The sequence below is a fragment of the Brassica napus genome, chromosome C5 (assembly GCF_020379485.1).
Source record: "Brassica napus cultivar Da-Ae chromosome C5, Da-Ae, whole genome shotgun sequence".
NCBI classification, from domain to species: Eukaryota; Viridiplantae; Streptophyta; class Magnoliopsida; order Brassicales; family Brassicaceae; genus Brassica; species Brassica napus.
In genome coordinates this window covers 42,546,881-42,569,039 of record NC_063448.1, presented here as the reverse complement: position 1 = coordinate 42,569,039, position 22,159 = coordinate 42,546,881, and the positions used below count along the sequence as shown (strand labels likewise).

Genomic DNA, 22,159 nt, shown 5'->3' with positions numbered 1-22,159 from the left:
AGATACCTGAACCTTTTGTGATGAGTTGAACGGTCTGTGAGGAGAGAGAGTTGCTGCTGGTTGCTGACTGAGAGAAAATGAGACGACTGGAAGAGCTTTAGGAGTCGCCGGAAAATAGCAAGAGATCGTTTGGTTTCTGATTTATGGTTGGTGGATTTTTGGAAGGGTTTAGAGACAAGGTCGTGCTGATAACGTGTTGTGAATGAAGAGGGGAACTTGTGTGTATTATTAGGTCGACCAACTGGTCTTTATATACATATGGTATTGACGGTCTATGTATTGGATCGACATGAGATCGTACTTATCCTTAACTAGATAATGACTAGCAATACGTAAGATAAACACCAACTATAATGTAGATAAACACAAGAGTAGATATGCGCCAGTATGATCCTGCGGATGGGCTTGGCCCGTCTTGCTACACGGGCTGATAAATGGGTCGATCACTAAATAGTTTATAACAGATCCATTATAGTTTTTTTTTTGGTAAAACAGATCCATTATAGTTATTGACAATGTATATGTATTTTTACTTTTTTATTGAGTCATATTGTCTAGACGTTTTTTTTTTTGAAAATATATATTTTATAGAACTTAAATGTATTAAAAATTTAGAAGTCAATAACACAAACGAAACTGGCAATTGTAATAAGAAACATAAAATGATAGCTACGATAACACAATCATGCATTACTTTAAACTTCCTACTATATATTACTTAACGAGTCAAACTTTGATCAAATTTTCGAAATAGCATCAGATCCAACAAAACTAAAATGATCAAACATCAAACCAAAGGAAAGAAATTATTAAGTGCAGCCAACATAGTTTATAAGAAAGATAGTTTAATGTTGCAAAAATAAAGTCTGAGATTGAAAAAACCAAAGCATAGAGTTTTAGTAACCATAAAAAACAACACTTAACACATCCTAGCCACTTCTGGCTCGCTTGGGATCTTCTACCTCAACATTATCAGCAGCCCTCTTCACACTCCCAAAGCTTGTGGAAGGATCATCATCAGCAACTTCCTTGTGCAAATTTCCCTGTGCGTCTGGCACAACCACATTTCCTTCTAAATTGGCTTCAACTTCTGGAACTTCTGGAGTGAGCACCTTTGTCACAGTCAGAGCTTGAGTCTTGCCAATTAAATCGTGATTTGACACCTTCACAATGAATTTGCGAGTCTGTCCTATGGTATCGATAAGAGCTTGAGGTACCGGAACCAAGTGATCATCTCCTACATTCTCATTGGCCTAACATACAGTAATCAATTGTCACTATATACCTCTAACTATCTTAGAAAATACAATCTTAAATAACAAAGGCACACAGGTTTGTTATTACCTCGAAATAATTCTCAACCAACTCAGAAGCTTTCTTTCCAGATAACTCATGTCCAGCACCACCAAGGAGCACAAAAAACGCTTGATCATCATTATCATACACGGAGATCTTGGCCAGGTACCTGTGTCATGAGCAGAGTAAACATGGTGCATTGAAGTATGAGTTTAAGTAGATCTGAGTCACTTACTGTGCAACCCCAACAATATCGGTTTTCCCACATTTCTTACACATAAGGCTGGTAGGCCCTTTGGTTGCCTTAGTGTGGCACCCACCACAGCCTATATAATACCATGATGAACCGTGCGCAACATCACCAATGGTTGCTATGCACTCAAACCAAGCAACCTGCAAAATGTTAAACGATTAAATAAGAAACTGAGACTATCATATTAAATGTGTTACCAATTGGTACTGAACAACCTTGGCATCTTCCTGCTTCATATAGGAAAAGAGCTCGCCTATGGTCACTGTCTCAGTCTTAGTGACAATGTCTGCATCAACTCTGTTAGCAACAGCTAGGTTCTTGTTCATCCTGAAGCCAACGTACAAACATCAAGAAACAATGATGGAATAACAACGAACAATTTTAAATAAAGGAATGCTTACCAAGTGAGATAATCTCGGGTTTCTTGAATATCAGTGTCCAAAAACACACGTGATGGCGTCACAGAGGAGATAGCTAGGGCACCTATAACAGATCCATTGTTATAATACAAATGCAAAGTTATAATGTAAAATGATACGTAGAATTTGCTATCTCCGAACCCATCAGTTCCTCATGGCCATAAAGCTCCAATTTTTACCAAATGCAGTTCTATTACTCAAAGCTAACCTAACCAGATAAGATTCCTTGACCATCCTATGTACTTCTAAACAATAAAAAAAAGTTGCTAATACGGACCTCCAAAACGTTTTGGGTTTAAGGTAGTGACTAAAATAACACGTGCAGTTCCTCCAGATGCTTTAAATTTCTCACTAAAGTCGGAGGCAGCCTTGTCTCATAGGTACAACTTCATCACTGGACCGCTATAACATACAAAACACGTGTGATAAGAGAGACAACACATGAATATGAAAACGATACATATTAGCTTACTCGTGTGTTTGAACATGAAGGAGAACTCGGCGTGATGAAGCTTTCTCTGCATCATCTAGCACGAGACTGTCACTGAGAATCTGCCCATTCACAAGCTTGATGTGGCCAACAAAATCTGCAAAATAAAACAAACAAACTCAATGCTTTATGTATCATAAACCCAACAATGTAACCTAAAAACGTAAGTATGGATCATAACACTATCCTAGACAAAGAGTGCTGAATATATTTGATCGAATTAAAACGGTTGATCCAAGATTAGATTAAATATTATCCTATAAAACAGTTAGAACTTACCATAAAGATCCCCTTTCAAGTCGCATGCAGCATCGAACTCCTCATATCCATGGAACCGGAAACGGTCCTCAGGGAAACATACCGAACTGTCCTCTAGATCAGAGAGGACAGAAGTCGATGAGAATGTGATGGTGAAACTTGGTTCCGCAACACGATACAAAGTCTTGTTGTTAGACCCGAAAAAACTGTTGAGCCTGTAAATGCCACCAGCTCTCATGTGTGGCAAATAAGTGTCTATCCTCCCAGCTGGGATGTAACCCTGGATGACAGTCTCCTATTTTCAACATTAAAGAAATTAAATCAGAAATGCATCAACAACAAAATTATAGTTATTGTACTATCAACAAAAGCAAACACTTGCTATAAATCAGATAAAGAACAAAACAATAGAGCGATAAGTTTGAATCTAAAATGTTTATCAGCATCTTGTCTGAACAATTTCTAAACTAAATCGCAATCAAGAATTCGGTTTATTGTACTATCAACAAAACCAAACACTTGCTATAAATCAGACAAAGAACAAAATAATAGAGCGATAAGTTTGAATCTAAATTGTTTATCAGCATCTTGTCTGAACAATTTCTAAACTAAATCGCAATCAAGAATTCGGTTTATACCTCTTGCTCGATGAGAAGCATCTCGAGACCGATAAGCACCTTCGTCACAACATTTCGAGCTTCCCAAAAATGGATCAACCGAAACCTTAGCTCGCCGTCATGAGGTCCGTATTTCACATCTTTGAAAGCCATCACTTCGGCGGAGACAATGGCTTTTCCCCTGACGCCAGAGGAGACAGCGGCTTTGCCTCTAACGCCTGAAGAGACACCAGTCTTCGTGTTGTGATTGATCGTACCTGCATAGGAATACGAACGTTGCCATCATCAAAAAAGGATACTAAACTCCGTACCACAATATATATGTTTTTCTATTTTCTGTAGTATAAAAATTATCTATTATAAAAAAAAAAATTATTTTGTTCATTCATGGTTTTAAATCTCAAAGCTTCAGACTTTTTTTTTTTTTTTGGTAATCAAACGGACTATATAATTTGATAAGGAAACGATAAGGGTTCTTACCTTTGCGGTTCTTTGAATCAGGTGTGCCGATGGGCTTGATCGGTCCGGGAAAGGAGTCAGCCTTTAATTTCGTCAGACCGGAGGAGACCGGCGCTTCGCCTTTGGCTTGCTTCGAGTGGGGATCGCCGATGGGCTTGATCGGTCCGGGAAAGGAGTCAGCCTTTGATTTCGTCAGACCGGAGGAGAAGGACGCTTCGCCTTTGGCTTGCTTCGAGTGGGGATCGCCGATGGGCTTATCGGTCCGGGAAAGGAGTCACCCTCAATGCATTGTGGTTTCTCCGAGTTGGATTTTCCGGTGGAACTCATCGCAATATACGAATGAAAATTTACGACGAAGCTTAATCGAAACGAAACTCCGTTTAAGAGCTTTATAAACAAAAGAAAAGAAAAACGAATCCATAAATGAGAGTAAAGGGAGAACGAAGTGGAGGATGAATTGATTGTTCATGAATCATATCGTGGAACAGATCAAAGAAGAGGAAGAGGAAAGGGGATGAGAATCGATCTGATTTAGGGTTTGAAGAAACGTGAAAGGGTGCGATTGTTTGTTCGCCGTCTATAATGGTTTCATGGGCTTGAGCCCAATCGTAACAAATACACACCAAAAAACCGTGAGCCCAACAAAGGTAGTGACATGGCAAAACCTTGCTCTCTGATTGGGTAATTTAAATGTCCTACGTGGACAGGCTCATTGAGGCTGATATTCAGTTTTTATTATTTATATAGATTGATCATTTTAGAAAAACATTTAATAGCTGAAAAAGAAAATCATTTTTTAATGATATGTTTATTAAATTCTCAGTGCTATTGGATTGTAAATATTGTGCAACTCTAAAAGGTATTCTTTATTTGTACTTATGTTTTAATAAAGTTATATAATTAAATCTAAATAGTTTGTTAGTTACCTTGGACGAGTTTTACATATATAATTACTAGGGCCAGTTCGCGTAGTATGGAATATTTTGTATTCGTTTTGTATAATATGTAAATTGTTATCTAGATCATCCGCAAAATTAAGAGATGCAAGTACGGTGTAATATTTTCTCCATACAGGCGGATCAAAATTTTAAATTATAAAATTGAAAACTGATTCAACCTCATCGGGACGGGTCGAGTAAGATGGGTTTAACCCACTTTCCACCACTCATTTATTCGACACAAAAATAGCAAATTTACTATGGGTCTATGGCAAAAATTATTTTTAGTTATGTCTGCAATATGATAACATAATATTGATTGTTACCAATTAGAGTACATTTGAATTTTATATAAAATATTTATTTAATACCAGTATACTATGTTATCCGAATAAATAATTAAGGTTTTAAAGATAAAGGTGATGATTAATTTTCAAATTGTGATTTTTAACATTCGTTTTCTTATATCAACTTTGTTAATTATATATTAACAATCTAATATAACTTATCGTTAAATTTAAATATTTTTATGTATTAGCTATTATGGTTTTATTACAAAGTAATTGCTTAAAATGTTAAATTTACTATACTATAAATTTTGACTAAATAACATTAGTCATCAAATAATTTTTTTTTTCAATTGAAAACTGAAAGTCTTATATAATTATATTAGTATAACTACATTTATTTTTTTTAAATAAACTATGTTAGTTTTTATTTTTAATAGGAAGCGGTAAATATTTTTCGTAATCTTTTCAATTGATTCAATGTGTCTAAATTACAAAAGATGATAAATAAATTTAATATTCATTTCAAGTCAATTTATTTACATTTACATAATACATAACATGCACATATATATATATCTTTAAATTATTAAAATGAAATATTAAAATATGTGACATACATGTTGATGATAATACTGATTATCTTATTTTTCTTTTTGTTCAAAATTAAATTCAAGTCATAAAAGAATTAAAAATAAATATATTTATATAACTAATTAATTAATTTTACTATTTGTTAAAAACCATGTTGAAACAATTTATTTCTATTTTTAAAAATAGGCAAATCTCCAAAATAGCACATTTCTAAGTTTATATCACAAAAATAGCACTCAAAAACTAAAATGACCAAAATAACACCTTTGTAAGTTTATCCTTTGAAAATTTTAATTTTTTTATTTTTCAAAATTTGAAATCTTATCCCCAAAACCTCATTTATCAACTCTAAACCCTAAACCCTAAACTCTAAACCCTAAACCCTAAACCCTAAGCTCTAAACCCTAAACCCTAAACCCTAAACCCTAAACTCTAAACCTTAAACCCTAAATTCTAAACCCTAAACCCTAAATCCTAAACCCCACCCTTTAACTCTAAACCCTAAGTTTGTGACTTTTGATAAAACATTAAGTGCTATTTTGTGATTTTTGACCTTGAGTGTTAGTTTGGGAACAAAAACTTGATTTAGTGTTATTTTTGTCTTTTTCTCTTTAAAAATTACAATTGATTTAAGATGAAAATGTTCAACTGTTTATAAAAAATATTTATAGACTATTTGATATTGTGTAAATATTTTTCTTATAGGAGTATGAGATATGAAAAAATTCATAAAAATTTAAAGGATTGTGATAATAATGTGTCGATTTATGTTGTTTCAATTGATGTTGTGGTTTCATGGCTTCATAAAAAGAGATTTTTTTTTGCTATGTATATTTTTAATTATAGACTTATTATTACACTTTCAAGTTGTCCGTAAATTTTAAATGTTAAATTTTGAAATATAAGGATACTTTATTTATTTGTAAATCTGATTTCTTGAATTCATAAAAAATCTTAATGTCCAAGCATAATACAGTGAATTACATATAAGTGGAAGTAAATGGAGAAATGGATTTAAGACAATCGCAAAATTTACACAATATAAAATCCATTGATGACATAAGTGGCCCATTAGTTGATTCATTTAAGTTTTTAATCAGAGCATTTCCTAAAATTTAAAAGAAAATCAAAATAAAGCGAACATGTTATCCACTCGAATACAATCATCTTTAGCCTCTCAATCTTTTACGCCATGGTACGCACAACTTTCTCTGCACAGAACACCATGTAATCAACTTTCCGTTGCCGGTCTCTTCTCGGAGAGACTAACCTCATAGTCGGTACCCTCCAAAACCGCACAATCCACTTCATCTTCGACGAAGGCATTAAACAAATTCTAATTTTCCATCTTTTTGCAATGATCCGCTGGTTAACACCTCTCTTTCCTTGCATTGCCCTAGCCGCCTAGGATCTCTGCAACCGCGGCCGTCAGATCTACCCATCTCCTCTCTCGTCCCTGCCCGAAGACAACAAAGACATCCTCAACGATCTCTAAATGTTGTGGTGGTTGTTTAAAATGGCAACGGTTTCATCACCAACTCAGCAAAACATTTTATTAGGAAAGTCAATCATGACGTGCGTATCCTGGATCATCTCAAATTGCCATTTCGAGGCTGATGAGTTCACCGCATTTTTTGATGTTACGCGTCTCCAGAAGAGAAGGGTCACTACGTTTTGATAACAACGACCATCTTTTCAGTCGAGAGAGCAGGAGTTGAGAGGATTTCATTGCTGTAAACAGAAATTCAGAGGAAAGAAAAAGTTGAGAATGGGATAAAATGGTGAGAATCATGGAATCGGACATCCGTATTTATAGGTAAAGTTCCAAGAATCGCAAAGTCGGTCAAGTTGGATAATTAAATGCTAAATAGTAGGAGGTAAATGTTTGGCTTCATAATTATGAGCTTTATTAGATAGATTGAATATAGACACTTCAATGGCGTCTAATAAATTATTGTGGGCATCTGAAGAGACAACGATGATGATATGGGTTTGCCGACAATTAGCCCAGTAAATACAATAGCCCAGTAAATATATTTAATTTTCAATATAAATAATTATGAAATAAATTTTAAATACAAACCAAATAAAATCAAATACAAAATATAAAATTAATATTTTATTTTACATATTTATATATTACTGCGAGTTATGAAAATTTAAAAAAAAAAAATCAAAAATAGTAAATTACAAATAAATTTGATTTTTATCTAGAGAGAATTGGAAAAAATGGACACTTTGAACTTTTGTTTGTCAAGACTTCTCATATTTTTGGCAATTCTGGACATGTTTTATCCTTCTCTAATGGGAAAATAGTAAATTGAAATTTATAAATGTAAAAAAATATGAAAAGTGTTGGAAACATAAGTATGACAATATATATGTTTAAACTTTTTTAAAAAAAAATTAGAATTATATTTTATTCTATCTTCTAGCTACAGTTAGAATACTCATTCTGGTAATCTATCTAGTTTATATGTCTGATTCTAAGTTTTAAACATAGATATATCAAGGGTATATACCGTAAACTACCATTTCTTGTATATTCTAGCAAAGATAGATTTGGTTACGTTATAATCAAGAAAGATGTCTTCGGTATACCTATAGCTTGATAACGATATATAGCCACAACTCGATGATATATGTCGGTTATATTACGTTACATAACTTGTTCTGCCTTTTACCTTATATGACGCCTATAGGAACAATACATCTCTCACCAACTATACGGTGTTCTGCTTAGGTAGTATACATATTCTAGGCAAATCGTGAAAATATGGAAACTTCCATATTCGGTTAAAGAAGTTTCCTAAATCTAAACTAAATCTACCCTAAATCCCTCAAAATATATTTGAGAATATTTTCTCCACGTTCTTCTCCTCCTCCTCCTCCCACGATCTTTTTTTCTTCTTTGTGTTTCTCTCTTGTTCATCCAGAAAGTCATCTCTTCTCTCTATCAACACAACATGGTTCTAATCTATGTTAAATCTGGTGAATGGGTGTCTAGTTGCAGTGAAGAGTGGAGTTTCGTGGTAGACACATCAAGACGTGGTTGAATGGTAACATTAGAAACTACTACTCCATTGGAGAAGCTCAAGAGGATCGTGTGTGAGGATTATGGGGTGGACCATATTGTTCTTAATACCGAGTTCAGTTATTCGATGGTGAATCAAAGAGGGAATCCTCCAATTATTATCACCAATGATCGGCAAACATCTAATTTTGTGGCGTATGCAAAGAAGGATTCATCTACTATCTTGTGTGTCACGTTCTATGGTTTGGGTGTAAATCAAAAAGAACGAGTCAATATTGATTTGAATAAGGAGCCGTGTGATTCAAGTAATGTTGAGGATGAAGAAGTTCCTGAGATAACTCGAGCAGATTTTGTGAAGCCGTCAAAGGAGTCTTATGATACAAGGAAAGATGATGTCGCTGCGGATGGTTCCGGTGATGCTGGGTTAAGGATTGAAAACAATGGAGACAGTGAAAAGGATGGTCGAGCCTGGAGAGGAGATTTCGTGAAGAAGGATCAAATTTTCAGAAGTAAAGAGGTTCTGAAGGCCACAATGGAAATTTTGGCGATGAAGAATAATTTTGATTACACTGTTTTCAAATCCACGAGAAAATGGTGGTATATTCGATGTAAAGATGCATTGTGCAACTGGACTGTGCGTGCAGAAGGTATAGATGGGTCTACATATTTCATGATCAACCAGTGCGAGGGAAGACATTCATGTGCTCCTTCAAAGAAAAGGAAATTCGGGAAAACAGCATCGGCAAGAACAATTGGGACTCTGATACAACATCGATTTGGTGATGCAAACGATGGCCCAAAAGCAAATGAAATCATTCAATTTATGAGATTGGAGCATAGTTGTGAGATTACTTACTGCACGCTTGGGAAGCTCGTGAGTTTGCTATTGCAGCTGCTAGAGGTATACCGGATCGCAGTTATGCTAAAATACCAGCATATTTGCATATGATTAAAGAAGCTAATCCTGGTACGCATACTCACTATGAAACTAATGAGAAGGGAAGATTCATGTATCTATTTATGTCATTTGGGCAATCAGTTAGAGGATTCTACAATGCAATGCGAAGGGTGATTGTTGTTGATGGAACTTTTCTGAAAAATAAATACAAAGGAGTTCTACTTGTTGCTATTGCTGTAGATAGTAACTCTAATTTGTATCCGATTGCATTTGGGGTTGTTGATTCGGAGAATGACGATTCATGGGGGTGGTTCTTCAAACAGTTGAAAGTGGTTATTGCTGATTGTCAAGACCTAGCTTTTGTCTCAGATAGAAATGCATCTATTTCTAAAGCGATTGGGACTGTCTACCCTTAATCAGCACATGGAATTTGCATTCATCACTTGTTGACCAATGTGGTTGCATTTTTCAAGACAAAAGGGTTGACTGCCTTGGTGGAAAAAGCTTCACGGGCATATAGGGACATTGAATTTCAGGAACGTATCACCGAAATTTTTGAAATGAGTCCTGAGCTTGGAAGATATCTGCGGGAGGCTGATGTGCGCAAATGGGCTTGTTCTCTCTTCCCTGGTGAAAGGTATGACATTAGGACCACAAACCCTGCAGAGTCGATAAATTCAGTTTTGAGAATACCTAGAGAATATCCGGTTATTCCTTTGCTAGATAGTATAAGGGAACACTACAAGAAAACATCAAGGATTCTGAGGGAAAAAATCGTCGGAATTTCGTCGGAATTTCGTTATTCCGACGCAATTCCGACGAAACACGTCGTCGGAAATAATTCCTCGGAATTTCTTTTTTCCTCTGAAATCCCTCGGAATTTTCCGACGGAATTCCGAGGAAATAAATTTCCGAGGAAATTCCGAGGATCCCTTGTTTATCGGAAAAGTCCTCGGAATATACCGAGGTAGAACTTCGTCGGGATAATTCCTCGGAAGTTCATCGATCGATGCGTGTTTGGACATATATACATCGATCGATAGGAGTATACCGACGGACTTTTTCCTCGGTTTATTCCGAGGAACTGTTCCCTCGGTATATTCCGAGGGATCCGTTCCTCGGAATTTTCCGAGGGAGTTGTCCCTCGGAAAATTCCGAGGGAAATGTCCCTCGCTATATTTTAAAAAAAAACGGATCGATCGATGCGTTTTTGTTCAAAAACGCATCGATCGATGTAGTGAAAAATATAATTAATTTCCTCGAAATGTAAAAAATATTAATTTTTTTGAAAAAATAAAATTTCTGAAATTTAAATTCGAAAATATGAAATTAAAAGTAAAATTGAAATCATACTAATTAATATTCAAAGTTTCACAAATAAAAATAAAACATTCCGAGATTGGGGAAAAAAAAAACTACGGGTCTGGCACGTCCGGGAACACCTCGTTCGGGTACATCCTCTGCATCATCTCCATCATTTGCTGGTTCAGCCTCCTCTGTGCCTCATAGCCCGCCTGTTGAGCCGCCATCTGGGTCTCCAACAAAGATATTCGATCATCTTTGTCCTTCAACTGAGCCGTAAGTACTTCTGGATCAACAAAGGGCGGTGGTGCAGAAGAAGGAGGAACCGACCGGGTGCGACGACCCAAACCGAACAAACGTCCCTTCTTCTTTGGAACCGACTGAATAGAAAAAAGCCAAATTTAGAAATTTAAACCAAGAAATAAATGAATTGAACTTAAAAAAAAAAGAACTTACGGATTCAACGATTTCGTTGATTCGAAACCGGGACAAGTTGGTCGAAGCCGTCGAAGCGTCATCCTCGGTTTGAAGCTGAGACACTTCGTCTACCACCTGAGTTTGGACCAGGTCGACCACGTCCCTCACAAGACCGTCATCAATCTGGCCGGTCTTCTTGTTGGTATACGCCCTCCTCATTAGGGCGAGATCATCGACCGGCTCGCCATCATTTTCTTCCGCCTTGAAAAAAAACATAAAATTAAAGAAACATTAGAAATTAGAAGAAATGCACAATAAATTTAAATTCTGAAACTCAAATAATTGAAGAAAAAGCGGTTGAACTTACCATGCGATCTCCGAGAGTGGCAATAGATTGAGCACCCAAGTTATGCTTGTAGATGCCCTTCCCTTTACGGTCGCTCCTGCGGTTGGTGGAGTTGGTGGAAGAAGTTTCTTTCGTCTCCTCCTTATCCCAATGCGCACACAACTCCTTCCAGACCGTATCGTTCATCGACTTTGGGACCTTTTAATTAAAAAAAAAAAAAGTTTAATAAATTAAAAAATAGTTTAATAAATTAAAAAATTGTTTAATAAATTAAATCGAACCTTATTGATTTCCCACTTCTTCTTCCACTCGTGGATCTGCTTCCCATAGTTGTCCATTACTTTATGGACGAAGTGGTGATAGATAAAGAGCGTCTCATCGGAATTCCAGTTGAACTCTTGCTGAAAAAAAAACACAATTAGTAGAAAATTTATATTAAAGATTAAAAATATAAGTAAAAAATTAGAATACTTACCGCAAACTGACGAAACCACAGAACCTGCTTGTCGGTTGGGAAGTGAGTGAAAGTCGGATGTCCACTGTCGAGGGCCGAGTACATCATACGGTTGATCCATGCGCTGATCCCGTTCCCGGATCGGTTGAACCTTATTAAAAGAACAAACGGTTAATAATGAATCCAAATTTAAAGAAAAAAAAATGTTTAATTACCATGTTTGACCCCGTCCATGTGGATACGGAGTGAGATACGGAAGATGGTCACGACCGGGCTGTTGAACCAACTCCGCAACCCTCATCACTCCCGGAGGACCCGGAGGAACAGGAGCGGATGCAGCAGCGGGAGCGAGAGGAGCATGAGCGGGTGCAGCAGAGGGAGATGTATGGTTGGAGCTGTGGGGCGAAGGGGAATCCTGAAAATGGCTGGAATCCCGAGACTGGCTCCCCGTACCACCACGACCACGACGCTGTCGAGGCCGGGTCTGATCATCATGAGACCTGTAAATTAAAAAATATATTTAATAAATACAGAAATATATAAATTAATTTTTTTTTAAAAAAAAAATCCCAAATAATTTAATCACAGAAAAAGATTTATATATATTAAATTTTTTTAATAAATATATAAAAATAGTTCTAATAAACAAAAAATAGTTTAATAAATAAAAATTGTTTAATAATTAAAATGTTTTGTAAAATCCAATAAATCGAATTTATATAGAAATTTTTTTTGTAAAATCCAAAAAATCGAATTTATATAGAAAAATCGTTTTGTAAAATACAAAAATCGATTTTATATACAAAAATCGATTTTATAAATACAAAAAATAAAAAAATTATAAAAAAATTCTAAATCAATTCAACAAAACAAATTATTCAACCAAATCACAATTCTAAACCTATTATACAACCAAATCACAATCCTAACCAATCACCCTAACAAAAATCTATCAAAACTACACAAAAACCTAACAAATAGAACCTAAGAGAGTGGGATAGGGTCCTTACATGATTTGTGTAAGAGAAGAGGGAGATCGCCGGAGATATCGTCGGATTTCAGGGGGAAATCGCCGGAGAGAAAGAGAGGAGTCGCGCAGAGGAAGAAGAGAGAAATGGGGAAGAAGAAGGGGCTCGTGGTTATAAAACCTAGGGTCCGACGGACATTATCCGTCGGAATTCCGTCGGAATTCTAATTTCAATTTTCGCGAAATATTTGCCCGGTAAAATGAAAATATTCCGAGGAAATTCCGACAGATAGTAAAATATCCGTCGGAATTTCCTCGGAATATTCCGAGGAAATACCGAGGAACTAGTGTTTGGGGTTTCAAAACATCAATTTTTTTTGCCGTATTTCATTTCTTATACAATTGTAATGCATACCATTGAGGATTCTTTGTATACATGAGCATAAACCATGAAATAACAAATTTCAAAACTAATTGAAAGTATTCCCTTTACCGTTCGTTAAAAGGTATAAGTGTTTCTCTTATGTTGCGAGATTTCGTTCATACAATCGGAAAAGTGTTAATTATACGGTAAGGAACAAATTTTTGACTTCATAATGAACGTAAGACACTTAATAAGGGTTATATAGGTGTTATTCAAACGGCAAAACGTTGTTTTCGGTTTAAAAACCCTATTTCCTCGGAATTTCCTCGGATTATTCCGAGGGAACTCCGACGAAACCCTCTTCTTCCTCGAAATTTCCTCGGAATATTCCGAGGAAATTCCGACGAACTAGTGTTTGGGGTTTCAAAACGTAATTTTTTTAAAAAAAACGCATCGATCGATGCGTTTTTGAACAAAAACAAATCGATCGATTACTAAGATGGCCCGGGCCGTAAGATTGTGATCGATCGATGAGAGTATCCCATCGATCTATCGACAATCTGAATTGTTCCTCGGAATTTCCTCGGAAAATCTTGTATGTTTTTTTAAAAATGCATCGATCGATGCGTTATAGAACAAAAACGCATCGATCGATTACTAGGATGGACCGGGCCGTAAGATTGTGATCGATCGATGAGATTAACCCATCGATCTATCGACAATCTGAATTGTTCCTCGGAATTTCATCGGAAAATCTTGTATGTTTTTTTAAAAATGCATCGATCGATGCGTTATAGAACAAAAACGCATCGATCGATTACTAGGATTTACGGGGCCGTAAGATTGTGATCGATCGATGAGAGTAACCCATCGATCTATCGACAATCTGAATTGTTCCTCGGAATTTCCTCGGAAAATCTTGTATGTTTTTTTAAAAATGCATCGATCGATGCGTTATAGAACAAAAACGCATCGATCGATTACTAGGATGGACCGGGCCGTAAGATTGTGATCGATCGATGAGAGTATCCCATCGATCGATCGACAATCTGAATTGTTCCTCGGAATTTCCTCGGAAAATCTTGTATGTTTTTTTAAAAACGCATCGATCGATGCGTTATAGAACAAAAACGCATCGATCGATTACCAAGATGGCCCGGGCCGTAAGAATGTGATCGATCGATGCGTTATAGAAACAAAACGCATCGATCGATGCGTGTTCGGAAAACAGAATTATAAGGCAAAACCCGACCTTTTTTGGATCTAAACCTTAGAACTCTCATCCCCTCCGATTTCCCCTATAATTCGCCCCCCCCTTTCTCTCTCTATAATCATCCGATTTGAACAATTTTGGGCTCTATTCCACTTGATTTTTCGAGCTCTACCTGATTCCTACACTCGTCTTCACCCTAAGACAGGTATACTCCGCGAATCTCCACATTCTGAAATCGTGTTCTTGAGCAATTTTTTGGGTTTTGTGAATTTCTTATTTCCGTGTTGATTCCTTGATCAAATATGCATGAAACAGATGTTTAAACATGGAATAGAACACAATTGTCTGTGATCAACGAGTTTGGAACATGATTTGAGATGATTTAGGGATAGAGAATTTTTTTCAATTTCGTTTTTTTTTATCACAACTCGATTTTGCTTTTCATTTTCATGTTCAGCTTTGCCTTCTTAATTGATTATAACCATGTTGAGAGCAATGATTCTATTTTGTAGAGAATGAAGCGCACGAAAACATCAGCAAAGAAAAACACACAAGAAGCGGGTTCGTCACAGCTGGAGAAGCAAAGGCCAAAGAAGTGGGATAAGTCTGATACCACCCACTACAACAACATGAAGAAGGTAGCCGTTCCGGCTACACAACTAGCATGTCCTGAGACGATGACAATATTGGGAATCAAAGCAGACATTGAAGGACTGTTCCAGAACATGGGTCTAGGCCAACTATGCAACCTCAAGGAACCCACTTATCCGGAGTTGGTACGCCAGTTCATAGCATCCGCATACGTCACCCGTCCCGATGATAGCCATCAGGAAGGTTTTCTGGCATTCGTAGTGCAGAAAGTATACTATGAGGTATCTTTCACAGACCTCTGCGGACTATTTGGATTGAGTGCGGGGGAGAGGACATATGGTCTTTATTGGACTTCAGAGCTGTTGAACTTCTGGGAAACGATTGGCACAGGGGTTTATAGATCTTCTCAGGCAAAGGAGTCACTTATCCGGAGCCCAGTACTGAGATATGCGACACGCCTCATTGGCTCATTGCTATACGGGACAACCACAGCCGCATCAGTCACGCAATGGGAGTTGTGCCTCCTGTACCAAGGTGTGAGGCATTTGCTACCGGCATTTGGAAACTCTACATTCCCACCTGCTACTGCCTTCAACATGGGAGCGGTGCTGGCCGCAAACTTAGCAGGATACAAGGGGAAAGTAACCAAATCCAAGAGCAATGCATGTGGATTTGGTGCAGTGATTACTCGGATCCTTAGACATGTGGGTGTAGACTGTGAGAACCACCAGGTAGCACTGGACAGATCGAACAACATTGCTTGGAACTACCTGGATGTCATTTCTCTAGTAAGTAAGGAGTTCATAGCTGGTCCCCACTCGAGGATCGATCGGGATGGTCCTTACGTCTACGTATTCCAGGACCGAGCGAAGAAAACACTCTACTGCCACCTGCCTCAGATCGGCCTGACTGCTCTACTTTCAGAGGCTGCAGTTGAGTTTCTACCCCCTGCTACCGCACTAGTAGACAAGCCATCCTTCTTCACGCCAAAATATCAGACCAAAGGCAAGGGCGTGGTTGATGAAGAAGGACAAGATGAGGCTGCACAAGCCATTCCAGATGATTCACAACCCCATCAGCTACTCCCATCAGACTCCAGCCAGTACAAGCTGCAAGAGCTTCCACCGAACGCCACTTCGCGCCAGCAACAACATTGGAGAGATCAGAGCATAAAGACAAACAACGACATGCTACACAAGATCTGGGCTGCCATTTCACGTATCAGGCCGTGTCGTTGCCAAAAGGATGATGTAGTTCATCGGGACAACTCTCCATCCAGCTCTGGTTCGGGTTCGAGTGGTACACACAGGGTAAGAAAGAGGTCCAAGAGACCCAACGATGCAGGAACATCTGGAGCAGGAGACGAGGAGTAGGAGCTATCACCGGCTATTTTATTTTCTTTTCTATTCTAACGTTTTATGGTCTTATTTTCTGTTAATTTTGAACTGAGTTTTTTTTAGGTTTCTTAATTATGAGTTCGTATTTCTTTTACATGGTTTCTTTGTTTTATTTGGTTGTGTTTTGTGTAGCTTTTAATTCGTATTCAGCTTTGCCTTGCTAGATAAACCAAATAACTATTATCCGAGGAAAGAGGTTATATCAAGTGTTCCTCGGAATTTCCTCGGTATTTCTTAAAAAAAAAAAAAAAAAAGTTCAATGGTAGTCTGTTTCCGAGTCATCATCACCAGATGAATCTGAATCTGGATCTTGGTGAAACTCTCCAATTACTGGTTCATCCTCTACGTGAACGACGGCTTCCTCTCCAAAGTCGGTTAAATCGACTACAAGGCCAACTCCAGCTAAATCTTCTGCTGCACTACAGTTGCCGGATGTGCTTGGTTGTAGTGGGTCTTCCAGCTCAGAACTTCCCTGAACTCGGCCTCTCGGGTTGAGTCTTGTAACAGTAACCCATGGATCATCTCTGTTCCTTACCCGGGGGTACTTGATATAACAAACCTGTAACATTTAGAAAAATTATAAATTAATACACATGATGATGAATCATTCTGAATAATTAACATTTAATTACCTGATCGGCCTGGGAAGCAAGAATGAAAGGATCATAATATTGCAGCTTTCGCCTCGAATTTACTGATGTAACACCAAATGCATCTGTTCTCACACCTCGATCTGGGGTGTTGTCGTGCCAATCACAATAGAAAACAGTACAGCGCAATCCAACCATGCCCAAATACTTGATTTCCAAAATCTCATGTATGTGTCCGTAGTATACATCATCTCCTGATGCAGAACAAACGCCAGCATCATAAGTCGTACTCGAACGTCTCCTCTTCTGAGTTGTGAATGCATATCCTCGAGTACAAAATCTCGGATATGACTTCACAACAAAGTTTGGTCCAACGACCATCTCACGTATCCAATCGTCAAATGTTTCACCTCTGGCCAAACCAGCAGACACCTATTAATAGCACATATATATATATTATATCAATAAATGTGAATTAGTATAAATATGTGATAAAATATATTTTAATTTGTTTAAAGCACTCACATAAGTAAACATCCATCCAGTAAATTCTCTCTGCTTCATTTCTTCTAGTTCGTCCTCTGTGGCGTATCTATACTCGAACCGCTTTTCTGCCATGAAAATCCTGTATATGATGACAATAATGTAATTAATTAAGATTTAAATTTCAACTTGTTAAAATAAAAATTTGTAAGCTCATTTATTTACCTCTCATATTGAAGAACGTCTTCGCAGTTGGTGAGCAAATATGTTTGCAAATGACTGCGCTCCTGCTCAGTAAGTCGACGGTCCTTTGGTTTTCCGCTAAGTCGTCCAACGTCTGTGAAAATGTCTGGAACCGTAACATGATATGTTGCCCGTTCGCCTCTATCATCATGCCGAGCAGGTCTTCTGTTTTTGGTCTGAACTTCTGCTGGAAAGTAGTACTCGGCAAAGTTTGAAGTTTCTTCATTGATCATCTGTGCGACTATAGAACCTTCCACCCTACTTAAATTTTTCACCATCTTCTTCAAATGGAACATATACCGCTCATACAGATACATCCATCTATACTGCACAGGACCACCAAGTTCCAATTCTCTTGCCAGGTGAATAACAAGATGCTCCATAACATCAAAAAATGAGGGAGGAAATATCTTCTCAAGGTTGCACTGAATCACGGCTATGTTAGTCTTCAAATTTTCAATACCTTCAAGAGTCACTGATCTCGTGCATAAATCGCGGAAGAAACCACTTATCCCTGCAATTGCTTCATGAACATTTCGTGGTAATATTTCCTTGAAGGCGAACGGAAGGAGGCGCTGCATCATTACATGGCAATCGTGGCTTTTCAAGCCAGTAAACTTTCCTTCCTTTCTGTCGATACAGTTACGCAAATTTGATGCGTAACCGTCTGGAAATTCCACATCGTTTGAAATCCAATCAAAGAACGCATCTTTTCCCGCTGCATCAAGTCGGTATATGGGAAAAGGAGCCCTACCATTCTCATCAACATGAAGTTCTGAACGAGCACATATATCGACTAAATCCAGTCTTGACTTCAAATTATCCTTTGTTTTACCTTGAACATTAAGGATCGTGTTCATGAGATTGTCAAAAAAGTTCTTCTCAATATGCATGACATCTAAATTATGCCTTAGCAGATGATCCTCCCAGTATGGCAGATCCCAGAAAATACTTTTTTTGTGCCAGTTATGTAGTTCTCCAACAGCATCTACCGGAAAACGCTCATGTCCACCGACTTCTGGCGTCCTTTCTGCACCAAAATCTCTTAGTTGTATCTTCAAATCTTTCCCACAAATTTCCGGAGGTGGACTGTCAAACACCCTCTTGTTCTTCGTAAACAAATTCCTACTCCTACGATATGGATGATCAGGTGGTAGGAATCTCCTGTGACAGTCAAACCAACACGTTTTCCTTCCGTGCTTTAGTTGGAAAGCATCAGTGTTATCTTGACAATATGGACATGATAGCCTTCCATGCGTTGTCCATCCAGACAACATACCATATGCTGGAAAATCACTTATTGTCCACATTAGTACTGCCCGCATTTGAAAGTTTTCTTTACACGAAACATCGTATGTTTCAGCACCTTGAGCCCATAGTTGTTGCAACTCATATATTAGTGGCTGAAGAAACACATCAAGTGATCTCTTAGGATGCTCTGGTCCGGGAACGAGAATCGAGAGAAACAAAAACTCTCGTCGCAAGCACAAGTTTGGGGGGAGGTTGTATGGTGTAAGAATGACGGGCCATAGAGAATACTGTCTTCCACTCTTGCCAAACGGACTGAAACCATCAGTACATAATCCAAGGTAGACATTTCTTCTCTCATACGCAAAGTCGGGATACTTTGATTGGAAATGCTTCCACGCTTTTGCATCTGAAGGATGTCTGATCTCACCATCTGTTGAGTGCTCCGCATGCCATCTCATTGGTTGCGCTGTGCGTTCAGACAGATACAACCTCTGCAACCTTTCCGTCAAAGGTAAATACCACATCCTTTTATATGGCACTGGAACTCTTCCAATTGTATCTTTATAACGAGGCTTTCCACAAAATTTGCATGTAACCCGCTGTTCATCCACCCTCCAATAAATCATGCAGTTGTCGCTGCATACATCTATTACCTGATACGATAAACCAAGACCAGCTACGAGTTTCTGAACCTCGTAGTATGAACCAGGAGCTACATTATCCTCGGGTAGAATACCTTTTACAAAATCAGCAATCGCATCCACACAGTCTTCAGCCAAATTATAATCTGTTTTAATGCCCATCAATCTTGTAGCAGATGATAAAGCTGAATGACCATCTCTGCAACCTTCGTACAATGGTTGCTTTCCAGCATCCAACATATCATAAAATCTCCTAGCTTCTGCATTGGGTAAATCTTCCCCTCTAAAATGATCATTTACCATCTGCTCAGTACCTACACCATAATCTACATCCGTTCTAATTGGTTCTTCTAATCTAACCGCTGGCTGAGGTTCACTAGTACTACCATGTTCATAATCAGTTTCCCCATGATGATACCAAATTTTGTAACTTCGTGTAAACCCACTCAAATATAGATGAGTCCAAACATCCCACTCTTTAATAACCTTTCTATTTTTACAATTAGAGCAAGGACATCTTAACATACCTGTTTTTGCTTCCGGTTGTCGGTGAACTAACCCCATGAATTCAGTTATACCTCGTTGGTATTCTTCCGTAAGCAATCTCGTGTTCGGATCCAAATGAGGTCGATCGATCCAAGAACGAAAATAATTTGAAGAAGACATATTTTTTATGAATCAAATTCGTGTGTAAATAGAGTAAGAGGGAGGATGAAGATATGAAGTGAATGAAGAGGAAGAGGAGTGCTTGTATTTATAGTTTAAATCCTGCCGACATACCGAGGAAATTCCGACGGAATTCCGACGGACAAAACTAGTTCGTCGGAATTTCCTCGGAATTTTGTAAAATCCCCCAACGGCTCTCCAACGGCTATAATATTTCCTCGGAATTCATCGGTTTTTTCCGAGGAACAGAGTTTTCCTCGGAATTTCCTCGGAATATTCCGACGGACTGTAGTTTCCTCGGAATTCCGTCGGTATATTCCGAGAAAATTCCGAGGCAACCCAATTTTGTGTTTCCTCGGAATTTCCTCGGAAATTCCTCGGTATATTCCGAGGATTTCATTTTCCGTCGGAATGTCCGTCAGAATATCGCTGTTTTCTTGTAGTGGAACTGTTGACTCGATGGTTCTATGAGCGTCGCTTGGTAAGCTCTAAGCATCTTGATCCTTTAACCACTAAGGTGGAGAAAAAGATTGATAGGAGAATTGTGAAGGCAAAAGGGTTTCAAGTCTACAAGGTTGACGACTTCAAATCGCTTGTGAAAGGAGACATATATGATTGTCATGTTGATTTGGAAAGAAGAACATGCACATGTGGGAAGTACAATATAGGAAAAATTCCTTGCCGACACGCCATTCTTGCCATTTATTCACGAGGTATGGAAGTATAAACACATGAACTTGGGACATATTTATTTTTGTTAATTTCAGCATATCGACTCCAATCAATCACGTTTATGTTGGTACAGGCATGGAAGTGCACAGATTTACTGACGGCTTATACACCACTGCAGCGTGGAGAACCGCCTATGCGGAATCCACTAATCCAATAGTAGTTCCAGAGTGTGAATGGAATGTCCCTGCTGAGGTTAAACTTGCTAAGGTTTTACCACCAGAGACAAGAAAGAGTGCTGGTCGGCCAATAAAGAGAAGGTATGAATCAGTAGAAGACAAAATAAAATCTTCTCAAGGATCAAGAAAGAATAAAAAGCACAAGTGCAGTCGTTGTGGTACCGAAGGACACAAGAGAGGAACATGTGATTTACCCATCTAGTTTGTTCTGCTGTCTCTGTTTTGTTTCTTATTGATCTTGAAACATAGTGATCTTCTGTTTAAGATCCTATTTGACCATTTGGTATTTGCTAAACTCTTGAGACTAATCGATCTATGTTTGTGACAATATTGGTATTTGCAAAATTATTGGTTCTAGTAGATGATAATCACCAAGAAATAACAAGAAACATAGTCTTAAACTTGTTTGAAAAGAAAAACAACAATTTGAGGCAGCACATGAACATCATGCATATGCAAGGTACATGAAGACCATCGCCAAACAACACACAACCAAAGCTTTTATGATCCTTAATTCCCTAATGCATTCTGTGATCTTCTCTTCACAATGTGCAATTGCATCTTCCATTTCTTCAATTCTACTCTCATGGCCTTTCATCATGGCCTCACCATCTCTCACTGATTTCTGAAACGCAATATTGTCAACAAGAAGCACGTCAAACAGGTCCCGGAAGTTTTCAATCTCCACAACAACCGACTTATCAGTCCACTTGAACAAGTGGGTTTTGTCCTTCATCATTAACATCGAATAAACGGTTAGATTGGAACAAAGACAAAGTTTCA

General features: G+C 37.9%; 1 protein-coding gene and 1 long non-coding RNA gene across 2 annotated transcripts; one reads left to right on the top strand and one right to left on the bottom strand.

Annotated features, from left to right (window-relative positions):
* Positions 1-814: 814 nt before the first annotated feature.
* On the bottom strand, positions 815-5,866 carry LOC106432366. The gene is made up of 5 exons (XR_007323360.1): positions 3,814-5,866; positions 1,951-3,590; positions 1,765-1,876; positions 1,345-1,689; positions 815-1,253 (listed from the first exon to the last, which is right to left on the bottom strand). It is a non-coding gene; the product is annotated as an uncharacterized LOC106432366 (long non-coding RNA).
* Positions 5,867-8,667: 2,801 nt separating this feature from the next.
* On the top strand, positions 8,668-21,578 carry LOC111206182. The gene is made up of 5 exons (XM_022702555.1): positions 8,668-9,546; positions 9,645-9,947; positions 10,017-10,180; positions 20,955-21,181; positions 21,274-21,578. The coding sequence occupies exons 1-5, from the start codon at positions 8,668-8,670 to the stop codon at positions 21,576-21,578; spliced, it is 1,878 nt and encodes a 625-aa protein (XP_022558276.1).
* The last annotated feature ends 581 nt before the right edge of the window (positions 21,579-22,159 follow it).